At 47.7% G+C, this 14,780-nt stretch overlaps 1 protein-coding gene across 4 annotated transcripts in view; it reads right to left on the bottom strand.

Annotated features, from left to right (window-relative positions):
* Daam1 (dishevelled associated activator of morphogenesis 1) overlaps positions 1 to 14,780 on the bottom strand; it is a 171,054-nt gene that overhangs the window by 35,626 nt on the left and 120,648 nt on the right. For all 4 annotated transcript variants that reach the window (XM_006990719.4, XM_016008994.3, XM_006990720.4 and 1 more), the window contains exons 5-15: positions 12,992 to 13,086; positions 10,817 to 11,150; positions 9,949 to 10,059; positions 9,731 to 9,834; positions 8,194 to 8,260; positions 7,854 to 7,971; positions 7,360 to 7,498; positions 7,041 to 7,099; positions 3,179 to 3,366; positions 2,391 to 2,690; positions 1,979 to 2,086 (exon numbers count right to left, since the gene is read on the bottom strand). In XM_006990719.4, the coding sequence (XP_006990781.1) occupies positions 1,979 to 2,086; positions 2,391 to 2,690; positions 3,179 to 3,366; positions 7,041 to 7,099; positions 7,360 to 7,498; positions 7,854 to 7,971; positions 8,194 to 8,260; positions 9,731 to 9,834; positions 9,949 to 10,059; positions 10,817 to 11,150; positions 12,992 to 13,086 (1,623 nt within the window). The remainder of the gene's footprint in view (positions 1 to 1,978; positions 2,087 to 2,390; positions 2,691 to 3,178; positions 3,367 to 7,040; positions 7,100 to 7,359; positions 7,499 to 7,853; positions 7,972 to 8,193; positions 8,261 to 9,730; positions 9,835 to 9,948; positions 10,060 to 10,816; positions 11,151 to 12,991; positions 13,087 to 14,780) is intronic.

Below are 14,780 nucleotides of genomic sequence, written 5' to 3'. Positions count from 1 at the left end.
GTTGAAATTGTCCTTCAGAAAGTATTGCTGGAAATAGTGATGCCCATCCTCCTCACCAGTGTACCCATGTTAGGAAGAACTGAAACATTTGGTCCATGCAGTCAGGGATGACTACTGACTACTTAAACAGTGGTGGTTGCTAGGAGACAGTTACTCAGTTGCAGAGCTTTCTGCAATTGTGTCTCCCAGAACTCTTGAAAACTGTCCACATATTTGTCCCAGAGCATTTGGCAGCATCCTTCTGTCCTTTCTGCTGAAAGCCAGTTAATTATGAGGCTTGTAAACTCGGGCCTTTCAACCACCTGCCTTCCTCACAAATGCAACCGACATGCTCAGACTTGAATGCACTGTGTGGAATACCTGCAGCTTTCTCTCCATCTCATCCACTTTTCTGAGTTTCCAATCCTTCACCTCAGACAGCCTCAAGTGTGGAGGAAATGGGACTTGTAGCCAGATCAGAGGATTACTTGAATTACTTGGAAATCTGCTAAAATGTTATGCCAAGGTGCAGGGGCCTCCTTCCTAGGACATCAGAGACGGAAGAGGCACCAGCAGCCAATGAGGGACGATGACTATGGGCACAGGAACTACAGGACAAGAGCTCCGAACACACCTTAGTTTGTTCTTTGAAATGTAAAGTGTACTGTTCTCCTCCGAACAAGCCCTCACCTCCCTTATCCTCACCTCCCCTTCCTTGGTGCCTCCAGCGCTCAGCATGGCATCGTCTCACTTACGAAGGGGCTGGCTTCAGGCTTCGGGCTCCATAGCACCATGGCAGGCAACTAACCTTACTTTCCTATTCTACTGAACCAGCACAAAAGGCCCTGCACAGACGCTTACCCTCTCTTCCAGCAAAGTCCTCTAGTGAATAACACCCCGTCTCCCAGGCAGCCACATAAAAAACCATCCTGAAAAGAGATCCCACCTTAGTTTCTCTGTAGCCTCTGTCCATCTCCTTGGTGCCTAGCACTTCTTTTTTGAGATATTCCTTCTGAGGGACTGAGCCAAGAAGGCAGACCAGGAAGTCTTCTGCTTGTTTAAGCCCTCAGGACACCCCTGTGCAGATGCCCAGCACCTGTGTTTGCCCATCCAAATGCAGTGTGCACTGTTCACAGGTCCTCTCCATTAGTCCGCCTTAAGAACCTTTCACTCCATACTCCTGGGCTCAATTTTCCCTTCTCCAGGACTCTGGTTGATTTTAACTCACTTTTTCTTTGTTCCCCTGAACTCTCTATTTCTAGCTACCATGTTCTAACTTTCGGCCTACACTTTAGACCTTTGGAGGAAGCCTTCTAGAGCAACGTGAGAGTCTACACAGATATGAGCAGGCCTCATCAGTGTGTGCAGGCAGTGGGCACCACACCGCATGCTCTTCTACCATTATGGAAGTGTTAGTAGTAGCCTCTCTGGCTCTACTGGTATCACTGACATTTTCATACTTGCTCAGCTTGGGCAACCCCACTAATGAACCTATAATGTTCATGACATTTGGTTCAAATTCCTCTGTAGAGTCTATTTAGCTGCCAAATTACAGTTTTTACAAAGCCTCATACTTCTAAAGAGTCCATCAAGTCTAAAAAGCATTTGGATTCTGAGACTAACCATTTGATATTTCTTTTAACTCAGACAGCCCAGAATGGTTTCAGAAACAATAGTGTAAGGTGACACTATTGTTCTTAGATTTGAATAGGCACAGACAAGATACAGTGCTCTCTGTACATACAGAAAGAAGACCTTGGACATATACTATGATAGGAAGCTTCTCCACAGAGAGTCCACATGCCTTCAAGTAGTTAGCATGCACTGATGGCCACTGGACACACACATGGACATGTAGTTATGCCGCTCTGCAGGACCACATCAGGGGAGAGCAAACATCATGAGCACCAAAGTGCTTGTGAGTCACGGTTCCAGCGGATGGCCCAGGGATCATGCATAAGGACACAGTATTTTGGGGCATCTGGAAGGCACGTGTTACCTGCTGTCTTTGGTAGGCAGAGAAAGTTCTTTCTAGGTCTTCAAGGTCTAGAAGTTTGAAGACTTTGGTATCATCGATTTCGGTCCATACTGTTCCTTCCAATTTGTTCTAGAAACATCAAGTTAACAAGGTTTATGATTGACAGTCATACAGAAAAAAAGTGTTTTGTTTTGTTTTTTAAGTACTACTATTTCAAATTTTTAATTCTACAGGATGCTTTGGCAAGCTGGTTTGAAACCATGTGTAATTATTTCAGAGACATTACCAGCTAAGACAGGAGCTGGGGGGAACCCTGAGTCCACACTAGATGGCCAGGCTATCCAGCAGCAGGGACATTTCCCCCTCTGTGAGGACACTGAGCTTCAGGTACCGTGCACTGATCACTCATGGGACATGGGGACAAACGGCTTACCTCAGGCAGCTTAGACCAGTTGAAGGACTTGAGTGCGTTGGTGGGCTGGGGAATGTTTTTCTTCTTGAGGGTCAGACTCACTGGGGCACCGGGAGGTGGCAGGAGTCCCCCTAAGGGAGGAGGCCCTGGGGGAGGGGGAGGACCCCCAGGAGGGAGGGGAGGTGGTGGAGGGGGAAGGGCTCCACCTGGAATAAGTGGGGGTGGTGGGGGAGGGAGAAGAGATCCAAGCCCAGAGGAAGGAAAGGGTCCCCCTGGGGCTCCAGGTGAGGGTCCTCCTGGGACTGAAGCACAGACAGCCCTCTGGAAAGAGAAGATCAAGAAGAATCAATGGAAGAAGAAAACTCACTGGATGACTTCAAGACTCTAATCTCATCTAAGGAACAGGCAACAGTGTACCCACATTTGCCAGAACGTGGGTTTCAAGGGTGGGTAAGTCAAACGGACCTTCCTGGACCCTCTCGTCCTTCGACACATAAGTGCTTATTGGTGGAGCCTTTCTCTGGCTCACTTGCACCATCCTACAGTTTGGTTTTCATGGCACCCCTTTTCTAAGCAACTAATGGGATGATTTCCTTTGTTCTTAGGACAAGATTGGTGGTCAAAACTCAACCCCAAACCACCTCTGCTACCGAAGCCACAGGATGCTGGTGGTTCGAGGCCACTACTGAGGTCAACCGTGAAACATTTCCGAGCTCATTCCTCCATCAGAAGTGTCTACTCCAGCGCAATAGGCCCAGAAGAACAGGGTCCGGACCCCCCAGGACAGGAGGCCGGGTCTCAGCCCTCACCCTGCTGAGCTCGTGGAGCTGCGCTGTGAGGTCTGCCACCTGCTGCTTGACTTGCTTGTGCTCCGTGGTCTCCTTTTCGAGCTTCTCTTTCATCTTATTCAGGGTCTGCATCATCTCCTCCTTCTCTTGGGTCTTGGCGTCACACTCTCTCTCCTTCTTCTCCAGCTTCTGCTGCAGCTCATTGTGTTCTGTACGAGAAAGCGGGACAGGAAAACAGTCCTCAGAGATGGAGCACTTGCTTTAAAAGAAAAAAAAAATGGGCTGCGGATGATGTAGAGATTGTGGGTCAGCTTGCCCTAGGCCCCAATCTTCTTCCCCACAGAAGGGCAGCTCAAGAGCTAACCAGTGCTCATGCTGGGATCAGGCCTCATACAACGAATTTAGCAACTACATTTTGGGAAAGACCAAAGAAGAGGCCCCAAGGCCGTGGTTCTAAAAATGGGAGGGAACAACGTTTGAGCGACTTCTCCTGGAGAACGCTATCTTGATTCTGAGTCCTGACACAGAGGTGGCCTAACAGCTCCACCAGGGGAAGGGGCTATTAAAAGAAGGCCCCTTCTCACACATTAGAAATGGGGCAGCGAGAAGCCCAGCCCTGGGGAATGATGTGTTGGCTTTGTCCCACTAGCAGGAGAAGGATTCTGTGCTGCGACAGATCGCTGCTGGCAGGCCTCTGTGCACTCTGAGCTGAGGTATGTCTCCTGCCTCCTTGGAGGGCTATCTCAGTCCTTTCTGCTTCTGGCAGTCAACATGAAAACCATGTTATTGTCTCTGCATTCAGTATCTTAAGGGTAGCCGTGCTGATTAGGCACGGGAACCACGGGACTGAGAGGACAAAAGGGAGCTCTCCTCGGCTGTGGTAACTGACTTTCCCAGGTGTGGTGTCATGGACGACGGGGCATGGATTTCAGAGTGACGGTGTTCATGCTGCCAGTGATTATAAGCCTGCTGACAGGAGGGACGGGCTTCGGAAAAGAGAAATGATGACGTTTAGGCTGCAAGTTCTTATTTCACACACTTGCCCTCGGTGCCTCTTCTTTTCACATCAACAAATGCGTGTGGGATACAGCCCGCTGGGCTGGGCTACACACAGCCGGGCTCTACTTCTCAACTGGAGAACACGTTTAGGCTCTTACTGTCTCTTTCCACCTTCCCTCCTCTATGGCTCCCCGAAATGGAATTTGCAGGAAGGTGTGAGCCATTAAATTCCTCGAGTCTTGTCAGCTTCCAAATTACAACCCAAGCCCTTCAGTCCCATTTACCACTCCCCGATGGCTGACTTCGGGTCCACATTTGAACCACCTTACTGTGTTCCATTTTCCTTCTTCTCTCTCCACTTCATTCATCACTGATAATGAAGAGATTAGGAACGTTCCTTCCCCTCTTTCATGATTCGCCTTTGACAAATCTGGCTATGCCTCCGATTCGGTGAGCGGTCCTAACATTTCAAGATCCCTGTCCAAAGCCCTCTGCAAGCAGTCTAAACAGCAGGCGGGGGCAGGGCTTAGGAAACAGGTCAGAACCGGCTCCTTGATGGTCCTAAGGTAACGGCAGCTTTAGGAAGTGCCAGGCTGAAAACCGTCTCCTAAACTAATATCACGTACTATCCAGTCACTGAGCTTTTACAGATCCTTCTCAGGGTCCTGTGCTCCATAGACTTCTCCCTCAAATAGTCTCCCACGTGTAGGTCCAAACAACTTCCTATCTCCTCCTTTGAAATTGTCAACGATTCAATCTAACTTTGCTAGCTGAAGCTTCCAGAAGAGAACTCATCTTATCTGTAATTTCTCTTCTCGTCTGTTGTATTGCAACTTCCCTCCCCACCCCATCTTCCCACCGACCTTGGGGACTCTCTCCCACACCACCCGACCTCCGAACCCTGGAATGCTTTCTAGCATTTGCTGTGTATTTCGTATGTGCTGACGCTATGCTAACTTTCCAGTTCTTTTCAATGTAATCTTCACAACAACCCGCGAGTGAGGTTCACTCCCCATGCTGTGGAAGAGGGGAATCACCAGAGGGGAGAAGAAGATGTCATTGCTCACAGGAAGGAGGTTAGAGTTCAGACTCCCACTGAGAAGCAGCACAGCTCAAGACACCAGAGATTCGGGTATCCCCTGAATGTATGATTGGACAGTTCAAAATCTCACGTCCCAAGTGCTCTTGACTGCAAACCTATGCATTCTAAAGTACGCTCTTAACCATCTACTCACTGGCTGTTCCCATCTGCTTTTGGTAGCTGTGATAAACATGACTAAAAGCATCCTAAGTAGGAAAGGGTGTTTTCGATCTTATACTTCAAGGTCACAATCGAGCATTGAAGGAAGTCAGTACAGGAACTTCCCAGGAGCTTGAAGGTAAACTACAAAACACTGCTTGCTGGCCTGCCCTCAAGCTCACAGTCAGCTACCTTTCCTATACAGCTCAGACCTACCTGCCTAGGGACGGCACTGCCCACAGTGAGCTGGGCCCTCCTACATCAATCTGCATTCAAGAAAATGCCTCAGAGACATATCCACAGGCCGATCTGATCAAGGTAACCCCCAAACTGAGACTGCCTCAGATAACGCTGGCCTAAGTCAGGTGGCCACCGAGGCTGACTAGAAAACGGACTATATTTATTCTTTCTCTATGGCTCAATCTCTCGTTTTATCTTAGTCCTAGTCAGGGCTTTGCTTCTCCCCATCCAGAGCAGGTTCTGGAATGTACTGTAAAGACGATCTGAGAGCCATGTGGGTGAACAGCAGGCCCAGGGAGCACAGCAGAGCTGACGTTTGTCTCGCCCAGTCAGTGGCTCTGGGAAAATGTGGTGTGGGGAGAGGGGGTGCCCAGGCAGCTCTGGACCACTTGTTCAGATGCTTCAGAACATCAGATGCTGGATTTCACTGGCTGCGACTGAATGGCTGTGATGAGTGGAGCAGTCCATCATCCAGTGTGGGGAGGAGTGCGGAGGTGAGACTGCTTTCCCAGAGGTGACTTTCATTGCTAAGATTCTGAAGGAGGGAGGGAAGCTGTAGGCTTCTGCGCGTGGCCGGCACCAGGAGGAACACAAATGTCTCTCCCATCAGAGCCTGACTGGCAGCATCAAAGGCAGAGTCTAATACCACATGTCTGTCTCCACAGTGACTACTGATTTCCTGCAGGATTTCTCTTTCTATGACTGGGCCCACATCAGAGCCGCGGAGAGAACCGAACTGCTGAGACCAGTGCTCAGCCCGCGCTTGTGTCCTAAGAGTCTGCAGAAATCCTAGGCTTCTTGTATTTATTCAACCTCAAATACTTTAAGTGAAGGGCAGCTGTGGGGCAGGGACTTGCATGCTCAGTAGTTTTGAGCTAATGAATTCTTTTAAAAAATAATTTGTATGTGTGTGTGTGTGTGTGTGTGTGTGTGTGTGTGTGTGTGTGTGTGTGTATGCATATGTGCATGGGGGCTGGGAACACACACATATGTGTAAGTTAAAGGTAAGAGCCAGTTCTTTCCTTCCACTATGTGGGTCCTGGGGATCAAACTCAGGCTGTCAGGCTTGGAGGCGAGCACTTTTACCCACTGAGCCATTGTAGGAGCCCTTAAAAAAAGAAAACAAAACAAAACCCCACAACTGTATTTCTTTGTTTTCAATTCCTGAAGTCTGAGCAATAAATGTCCCAATCTTTTCTAAAACTCTTCCAGCATAATAAAACAAAAGTACGAAGGAGCTGGGAAACAGCAAGAGAACGGAATGGTTTGATTTTAAAAAGTCAACCCCGCCCGAGTGCCCTAGGACGTGAAAAAGGAAAGGCTATTGATGCACAGAAGTGAGCACGAAGCCGTGATGAGAAGTCCCCGGAGCGCAGCCACCCCCGCCAGGGCCTTGCCGTTTACCTTTTCTCATTTTCTCTGCCTGTTCTTTCCACTGCTTGACTTCATTTTCATTAACCAGCCTGCAGAATAGTTAAAGGGACACTTGTTACAGAGAACAAAACATGCCCCCCATTGCCAAACGTGTTGGGCACACACACAGGGTGCTGCAGAGAGGCCTCGGTGAAACCCAGGTGTCACTTGGCCACAGTGCATGGGCTGATCTGTAACGCAGTTTGACCCTAGCACGTTTCATCTGCCTCAGCTGTATCCTGACGTAGGAAAGTGAGGGTCCCCCATTGCCACCACGACCTCACAGACATCAAGGTGAGAAGAGACTTACATTCTTACGACGTTCTTAATATTAAAGTTTTCCAAAGGTGTGGAGTCGGGGTCCTGTCCTTTGTCATTCTGGATAACTATTTGCTGTATGATTCTGTCTAGCAGCAGCCAGTACTGAACTGTGTTACCACTTCTCTTGTCTAAAAGGGAAAAGAGGGAAAGACACAACCTTCAAGCTGTTTGTAAATTAGGATGAGTAGTTTTCAAGAGCAGACACCCGTGGAGACACAGATCTGATCACGAGGCACACTCCACACCCCTTCCTACATGTGTTGTGAGGCATGCATTGGTTTTGAAATCCAAGTAAATTGTAGGTCATTTCATTCTGAGGATTTTGTAACTGCCCCTTTTCTGTGAGGAAACAAACACTGGGAAGCCACAATGCTGTGGCTTGGGGTCCCTGGGATGCACCCAACCTAGTTAGTACTGTCGAGAAGATGGAACCGTCGGGACGCTGTCCCCGCTCTCCATGGCTCCCACAGCCCTACCACTCACAAGGCATCTGGAGACAATGGTGCAGAACGGACATGAAGTGCGGGTAGGCTTCACTGTGAGTCAGCCTCTTCCTGGTCAGCTCAAACATCTGAGTGGCACTTTTTGTGTCTATGTGGACCTATTTCACAGGGAAAACAAACCTGGATCAGACAGCAATGTCATGATTCCCATCAGAGGGAGAGTGCACGCACACAGACACAAGCGGACCCTTGGGTAGCACAACAGGGCTTCTTCACCTTTGCTCACAGGCTGCACCGGCCCCGCCAACACAGAACATGCATTTCAAGAGGCTAACCCTATCATCTGACGAGTCACACAGAACAATGATAAGAACACATACCAGCTCAAATCTTTTGGCAAATTCTAGTTCATCTTCATTTCGGAGCATTTCAAAAAAGTCTAGATGCCTGAAAGGTAATTGAACAAAAATTAGTAAAAGTGGAACATCTCACAAGCTCAAGTACAAAGGACTCAGGATGTTCAAGTGTAGGCCTAGGCACACTGTGGTAGTGTACTGATGTGAACCCATCACTCAGGAGGTAGAGAGAGGGGCAGCCCAAGCTCAAGCCCAGGCTGGCTGCACAGTTGAGTGCCTGGCTCAGAAAGCAAAGGCAGGGGATACAGAAGAGTAGAGAGTGAGTGCATCACATGTAAGGCCCTGGGGTTGACCCTCCGGCCCGCAAAGACAGATTAAAAAGGCCCTTCCTGATTTTTAGAGCTGTCTACAAAAGAAGCATGGTGCTGGGTGGTGGTGGCTCATGCCTTTAATCCCAGCACTCGGGAGGCAGCGCCAGGCGGATCTCTGTAAGTTCGAGGCCAGCCTGGGCTACCAAGTGAGTCCCAGGAAAGGTGCAAAGCTATACAGAGAAACCCTGTCTTGAAAAACCATGTTCCTTCTAAGGAAAAAAACAAAACGTATCTGAGCTAAATAAGAGAAAAAAAAAAGAAGGAGAAGAAAAAAAAAGAAAACGTAGGGCTCATAGCACATAGTAAGTAATTATCAAATGAATGAATGCTTATCAAATCTAAAAATTGTCCAGATTCAACTGCTGACTCTTTCATGGAGAAACAAGCCCATTCCCCACACGTGACTTGCTGTTGAGTTACAAATCAGAAAAGAACTATTCGTGTGCTTCATTTATTTGTGCGAGTTTTCATGAACCTCCACTCCGAGATCTGCAGTCCAGGGATGATGTCGTTTATGAGGACAAACACACAATGGTAAGAGGAGGGAAAACAGAGAAGGGAATAGAAGCTGAAATGGGCACTCTGCAGAGTAAGGGAACAAGTGATCGGAACATCTGTGAAAGGTGTTCGAAGGCAAAGAAACACTAAATAGAAGGGCCGAGATAAGTGTGTTTGGGCCACCTCCATTGACTGTCACGGAGAAGGGCATGCTGGGGTGTGGATGAGGGAGACAGCGGCGGAGGCAAGCATCTGCAAGCTGGGGATGCCTCAGAAATGGTAACAACTGAACAGTGGCTGGGGACTGGCACTCAATAAAGCTTCTAAGTGATTCCACAGGTCTCAGAGGCGGTTCTTACGACAGAACTAGAGTCCAGCTGCCATCGACATCATTACCATTTTTATAGGTATTAAAAATACTAAGTTCAGAAACTGTGAGTAACTTCAGCAGGATACATAGCAGAGGCAAGACCATGGCAGGACAGACTGGGCCACATGAAGCTCTCTATGCCACACTGCTTCCCTCACTGATGAAGTGTCACCAACAGACCATAATTTGAAGTAACAGGCTGTGCAAGCTCATGATGTGACAGGCAGGCTGAAAGCAGCCCATGGGCTGGCACTTCATCTGCTACAGGGTCATGTGGTGGATACTGCATGGAGCCTCTCAAGCTGGAACAAGTACGACTTACCTGTCTAATGTTGAATTTTCATGTTCCCTTAATTTATCTATAACCGGTTGAATTCCTAACATCAAAAATTCATAACGAAGATGGAGTCGAAAATCCAAACTCTCCTGAAAATAAAAGGGGGACATGATACAAAGTTATGGTTTTTCCACTATATAGTCACCACACTGGAAAGGTGTTTTTAACGCTATCCATGTAAGACTGCAGGGCAGAGTTCTTACCACTCCGGCTCCTTGGCTTAGCACTGCATTGATGAAGGACATGATGGCAGTCTTGAGACTCACTTCATCCCGATAACGCCCAGTGCTTTTGTCCAAGTCATTAATTAATGTCTGTCAATTATACAAACAGGAAGTTAATTTTTCAGATATCACTTAGTCAGAATGACACTGATTCACAGACAGCCTCCTCTGTAACTCAGGATTGGGGCTATGAACTCTTTTCCAGGTGTGTGCACAGCAGGTGGACATAAAATACAGGAAACTTTGCTTGTCTCCACGTGCTTTTTACTTTTGAGTAAAAATATGGTAACATAATCTCACTATTATTTTGATCCTAAATAAAGAATAATGACCTGCAAAGTTTTCAGGGAACATTCCACCCCGTGGACTCAAAAGCTGTATGCTACGTAATATAGAGGATGCAGTCACAGATTTTGTTCTAAATTTTATTTTATGAAATGTATTTGTTTCTATTGTATGTGTGTCCTCCCTGCATCTGTGTATGTGCACCACGTGTGTGCTTGGTGCCCAGAGATCAGAGGTCATTAGATCTCCTGGAACTGGAATTATGGATTGCTGTGAATCCCCACGTGGGTGCCGAAAACTGAACCCAGGCCCTCCCTCTGTGAGGGCAACACATACTCCAGCCCAGGGTCACAGTTTTGAGTTCAGTATATCTTAGACCCCAGAATGATCAATGGTAGAAAGCATGTTTTATTTTCCAGTTCTTGAACCTAAGGGAGAGGAGATGTTTGCAGACAAAGTGTGGGCACCGGGAGGAACTATCAATAATCCCCCTCCAGGGCCAGGAAAGGCACTTGTCTTTATACAGAGCGGGGTGAGTGAGAAAGCCTGTGGGCGCCCCTACCTGGAAGCGGGTTCTCTCACTGGCATACTTCTGGTAGTGCAGCATTGCCTGCAGAACTTTCTTGTGACCCCCAGGAACCAGGCACACAGCGCCCAGGATTTCCAGCACGGCCACCTTTGTTTTAATGTTCTCTGTGCTCAGACTCTGAGCGATCACATTAATACTCTCCGAGTGAGCCAGGACATGGGCCCGGCCCTGAGAGTTGTTCATCAGTGCCTTTATACAGCCAATGAGGGAGGTATGTATCCGAGACTCAGAGGTCTCATAGTCCATCGTCTTCAGGAAGTTGAGAATACAGGACAGGCCATCCAAATCAATGAACCTGGTTACAAACCTGCCAGGAAGAGAAGTGATCAGAGTCGTCCCTTTGTGCTTTTGTATCCATGGTAACAGAAAAGCCCGGGGGAAAGGAAGTGGACTCACTTCCTGGAGAACCCAAAGGCTTGCAATTCTTTGCCTCTTCCATGGCACAGAACCAATGGTCAGTCTAACCCGACTGTGAGAAGAGTCTCGTTGGAGGCAAGCGCACCTCAGCTGGTACACGGAAGCAACCGAGCACATCTTCACCCAGCCAGGAACAGCAGCCACTTAGCATACAGACCTGTCCGCCACGCTCCCTGGCGCTGGGGACTGAACCCAAGGCCTCACGCATGCTAAGCAAACACTCTGCCACTGAGCTACAGCCCCATCCCTAGACTCTCTCTCCTGTGCTCGGTCAAAGGTCATCTGCTGATTAGATGGCAGCATCTAGTCCCCAGGTGGTGTATACTGGCCCTGAGCACGGCCCCTACAAAGAGCAGCATCCTTCAGTTCTACTGCTCATCACAAATGGCTGCTTTTATTGCCAGGGCATTTAGAACAAAACCCTTCTTTTACAGGGCACGCTACAGGGAATCCTAATATACACACAGGTTTATCATGGTGAATTAATTTTATCACTATTTATAACCTTCACTGTTAAGGATGAGAATTCACCATGCGCATGTGCACATGAAAGCTGCCCAGCCCAGAGATAACCTATTTTTCGGACTAGCCGGAAACTCCCAACCTCCCTCACCCCCAGACACCTCAGCTTCTGAAAGGAAAGTTCACAACAGACTGAGAAGTGAGGAGCTTGTCGTCATGGTCCAGACAACTCTTGTCCAACTCTTGCACAGTTTTTTACGCATCAATCCTTTTTTTAGTTTGTAGTTTATTACTAAGTAAAGATAATTGTTATATTCCACCCGACCACATTCCCCTTCACTTGCGGCACCAGAGCTGATGAAACGCACTGTAAGAACTGAAGCACCTCACCAATTCTGGAGTCGTAGTGGGAGGTGATGGTGGAGGAGGGCCAGAATGGAAATGGTTAGTAGAGAGAATTCATTCCTTGCCAGGAAGTCAACCCATCTTTTTTTTTTTTTTTTCCGAGACAGGGTTTCTCTGTGTAGCTTTGCGCCTTTCCTGGAACTCACTTGGTAGCCCAGGCTGGCCTTGAACTCACAGAGATCCACCTGGCTCTGCCTCCCGAGTGCTGGGATTAAAGGCGTGCGCCACCACCGCCCGGCAATCTTTGTTTTTAATAATAGTTTTTGATACATAATTCACATGCCATAAAATTCACTGATTTAAAGAGCACAATTCAGTGGTCAAGCAATATCTCACAGTCTACGTTTCAGTATCCATTTGTCAGCTGGATATGGGTTGTTTCTATTTAAAACAATAACAAAACTATTTTGAATAATGCTGATAATGAACATCTGTACACAGTGTTCGGGAGACACTTCCTTTGTCTATATGCCCAGGAGGACAGCTTTCGGGTCATACAGCAATGCTATGGTTAACACCGTGAGGAACGAGCTGCCCTGCCACAGTCCCAAATGGCTGCATTGACATTCCCAGGAGAAACGGAAAGTGGTCTTGACATCCTGTGCTCTAGCATTCTCTCCCTCCTTCTCTCCTCTCTCCCTTCCTCTTCTTTGAAAACTGTTATCTGTCTCAGTCACCGTCTGCCTCTCTTTTAAAAGAAGGAAAGCTCTTACCAAACGTCCGGAGATCAGGGTAGTTACCCATGGTTCAGTGACATGCTCTGACATGGAAGGGTCCCTGGAAGGTGCGAGCGCCGCAGCAAACGGGGAGGAGAGGAGGGGAAGGCGGGGAAGGGAGGGTGGCTGAGCTACCCAGGGGACGCACCTCATGGGCTTTGTCCTCAGTGCCGTCTTTAGACTCTCAATGGTTTTACTCCTCTCTTCCTCCTCTTCCTTCTCTAGAGCCAGCAGAGACTTTCTCTACAGAAGAAAACAGGATTACTTCTTCGTTACTACAGCTCAATTACTGTAAATGACTTCTCAAAAAATAGCAGTGCATCTCTGAGTAAGACTTAGTACCGGCACAGACATAGAGCCCCACCAAGAACTCTGCAAAGTTCTGTCTATGTTGCAAGTCAGACTTCCAACTGTAAAGGACATGTAAATAAAATGTTTAGACAATGTAGAAGAGGGTTGCACAAATTCGTACAATGATTGTATCACAAGTCCTGATGCAGATGTTGCCATTTGTAGTTGACAGAGAAGAAGCTGGGCCTATACCTGGGTGCCACTCTCTGGCAACTAAAGGTCAAACCATCACAGGGTCAGGTAACACACACAGCCATGTTCCCACGTGGTCACTAGAGTTAGCTGAAATTGGAATCAAGATGAAAGGGATGTCTTTACATCAAATAATTTTTTTTAAGTAACAATTAAATTGAATCTGATACTAACATGGTCTCTACTCTCAGAATAAATGCAAGTTCTTAATTATGACCCAACATCATTTAGAAATCAACGTATGGAAGGAAGGGGAGGGAGGGGAGGAGGGAGAGGGGCAGAGACAGAGACATGGAGGAGGCAGGCGCGCGTGAGGTGCTGCAGAATTGGTGTGGTGCGCGCGCGCGCACGCGCGCACACACACACACACACACACACACACACACACACACACACACACACACACACACGCTATGTGGAGAGCTGCTAAGGTAGTGTTTCTCCAGTTGATTGTCTAGGCAGGTCTGAGGAAGCCCGAGAGGCTACATTCCTGCAAACTTTTCCAGGCAATGTTGATGCTGCAGGAGCAAGGCTCTAAGTAAGCAGATCTCAGTGGCATTATTTATTGTCTGTGTGAGTGTGGTACTATGTGTGTGTGTATGTGTGGCAGGTGTCATGAAACTAGGGGAGAATAACTATTGAGCATCCTGCTCTCTAACACTCTACCATATTAAAAATAATTTTTAAAACTTATTTATTTTCTCTTTCTGTGTATGGTTGTTTCATCTGCATATATGTATGTTGTGTGTGCAATAACTGAGGAAGCCAGGAGAAGGCGTTTGATGCCTTGGAATTGGAGTTACAGATGGCTGTGAACTACCATCTGGGTGCTGGGAATCAAACCTGGGTCCTCTGGAAGAGCAGCCAGTGCCCTTAATCTCTGAGCCATCTCTCCAGTCTCAGCTGCCATATTCTCTTGAGAAGGTCCTTCACTGTATCTGGATGCTGTGTGTGATATGTTGTGTGTCTATGATGGTTAGTGTTAAATGTCAACTTGAATCTATAATCCTTTGGGAGACAGGCGTGCAGGCTTGCCTATGGGAGATTATCTTGATTATATTAATTGATGTTGGAAGACCTATTCTAATTGTGGGTGGATGGTTCCCTGAGCAGGGTATCCGGGACTGTAAATGGAGAAAGCAAGCTGAGGACTGGCAATCACTGTTCTCGGCTCCTGACTGTAGATGTCATGTGACCAGCTGTGTCAAATCCTGCTGCCTTGACTTCCCTACCCTGATGGCCTGAACCCTTGAGTTGTGGGTGACAATAAATACGTTCTCTGTCAATGTGCTTTTCTCAGAGAATTTACCATAGCAACTGGGAAAGCAGCTAAAGTAGCATCCCTCGAGTCCTCGGGTGACATAAAGTCACAACATCCACAAGGTTTACTGTCT

The sequence above is a fragment of the Peromyscus maniculatus genome, chromosome 14 (assembly GCF_049852395.1).
Source record: "Peromyscus maniculatus bairdii isolate BWxNUB_F1_BW_parent chromosome 14, HU_Pman_BW_mat_3.1, whole genome shotgun sequence".
Classification (NCBI taxonomy): Eukaryota; Metazoa; Chordata; class Mammalia; order Rodentia; family Cricetidae; genus Peromyscus; species Peromyscus maniculatus.
Note: the sequence above shows the minus strand (reverse complement) of the source record. Positions and strands in the feature narration are given on the sequence as shown.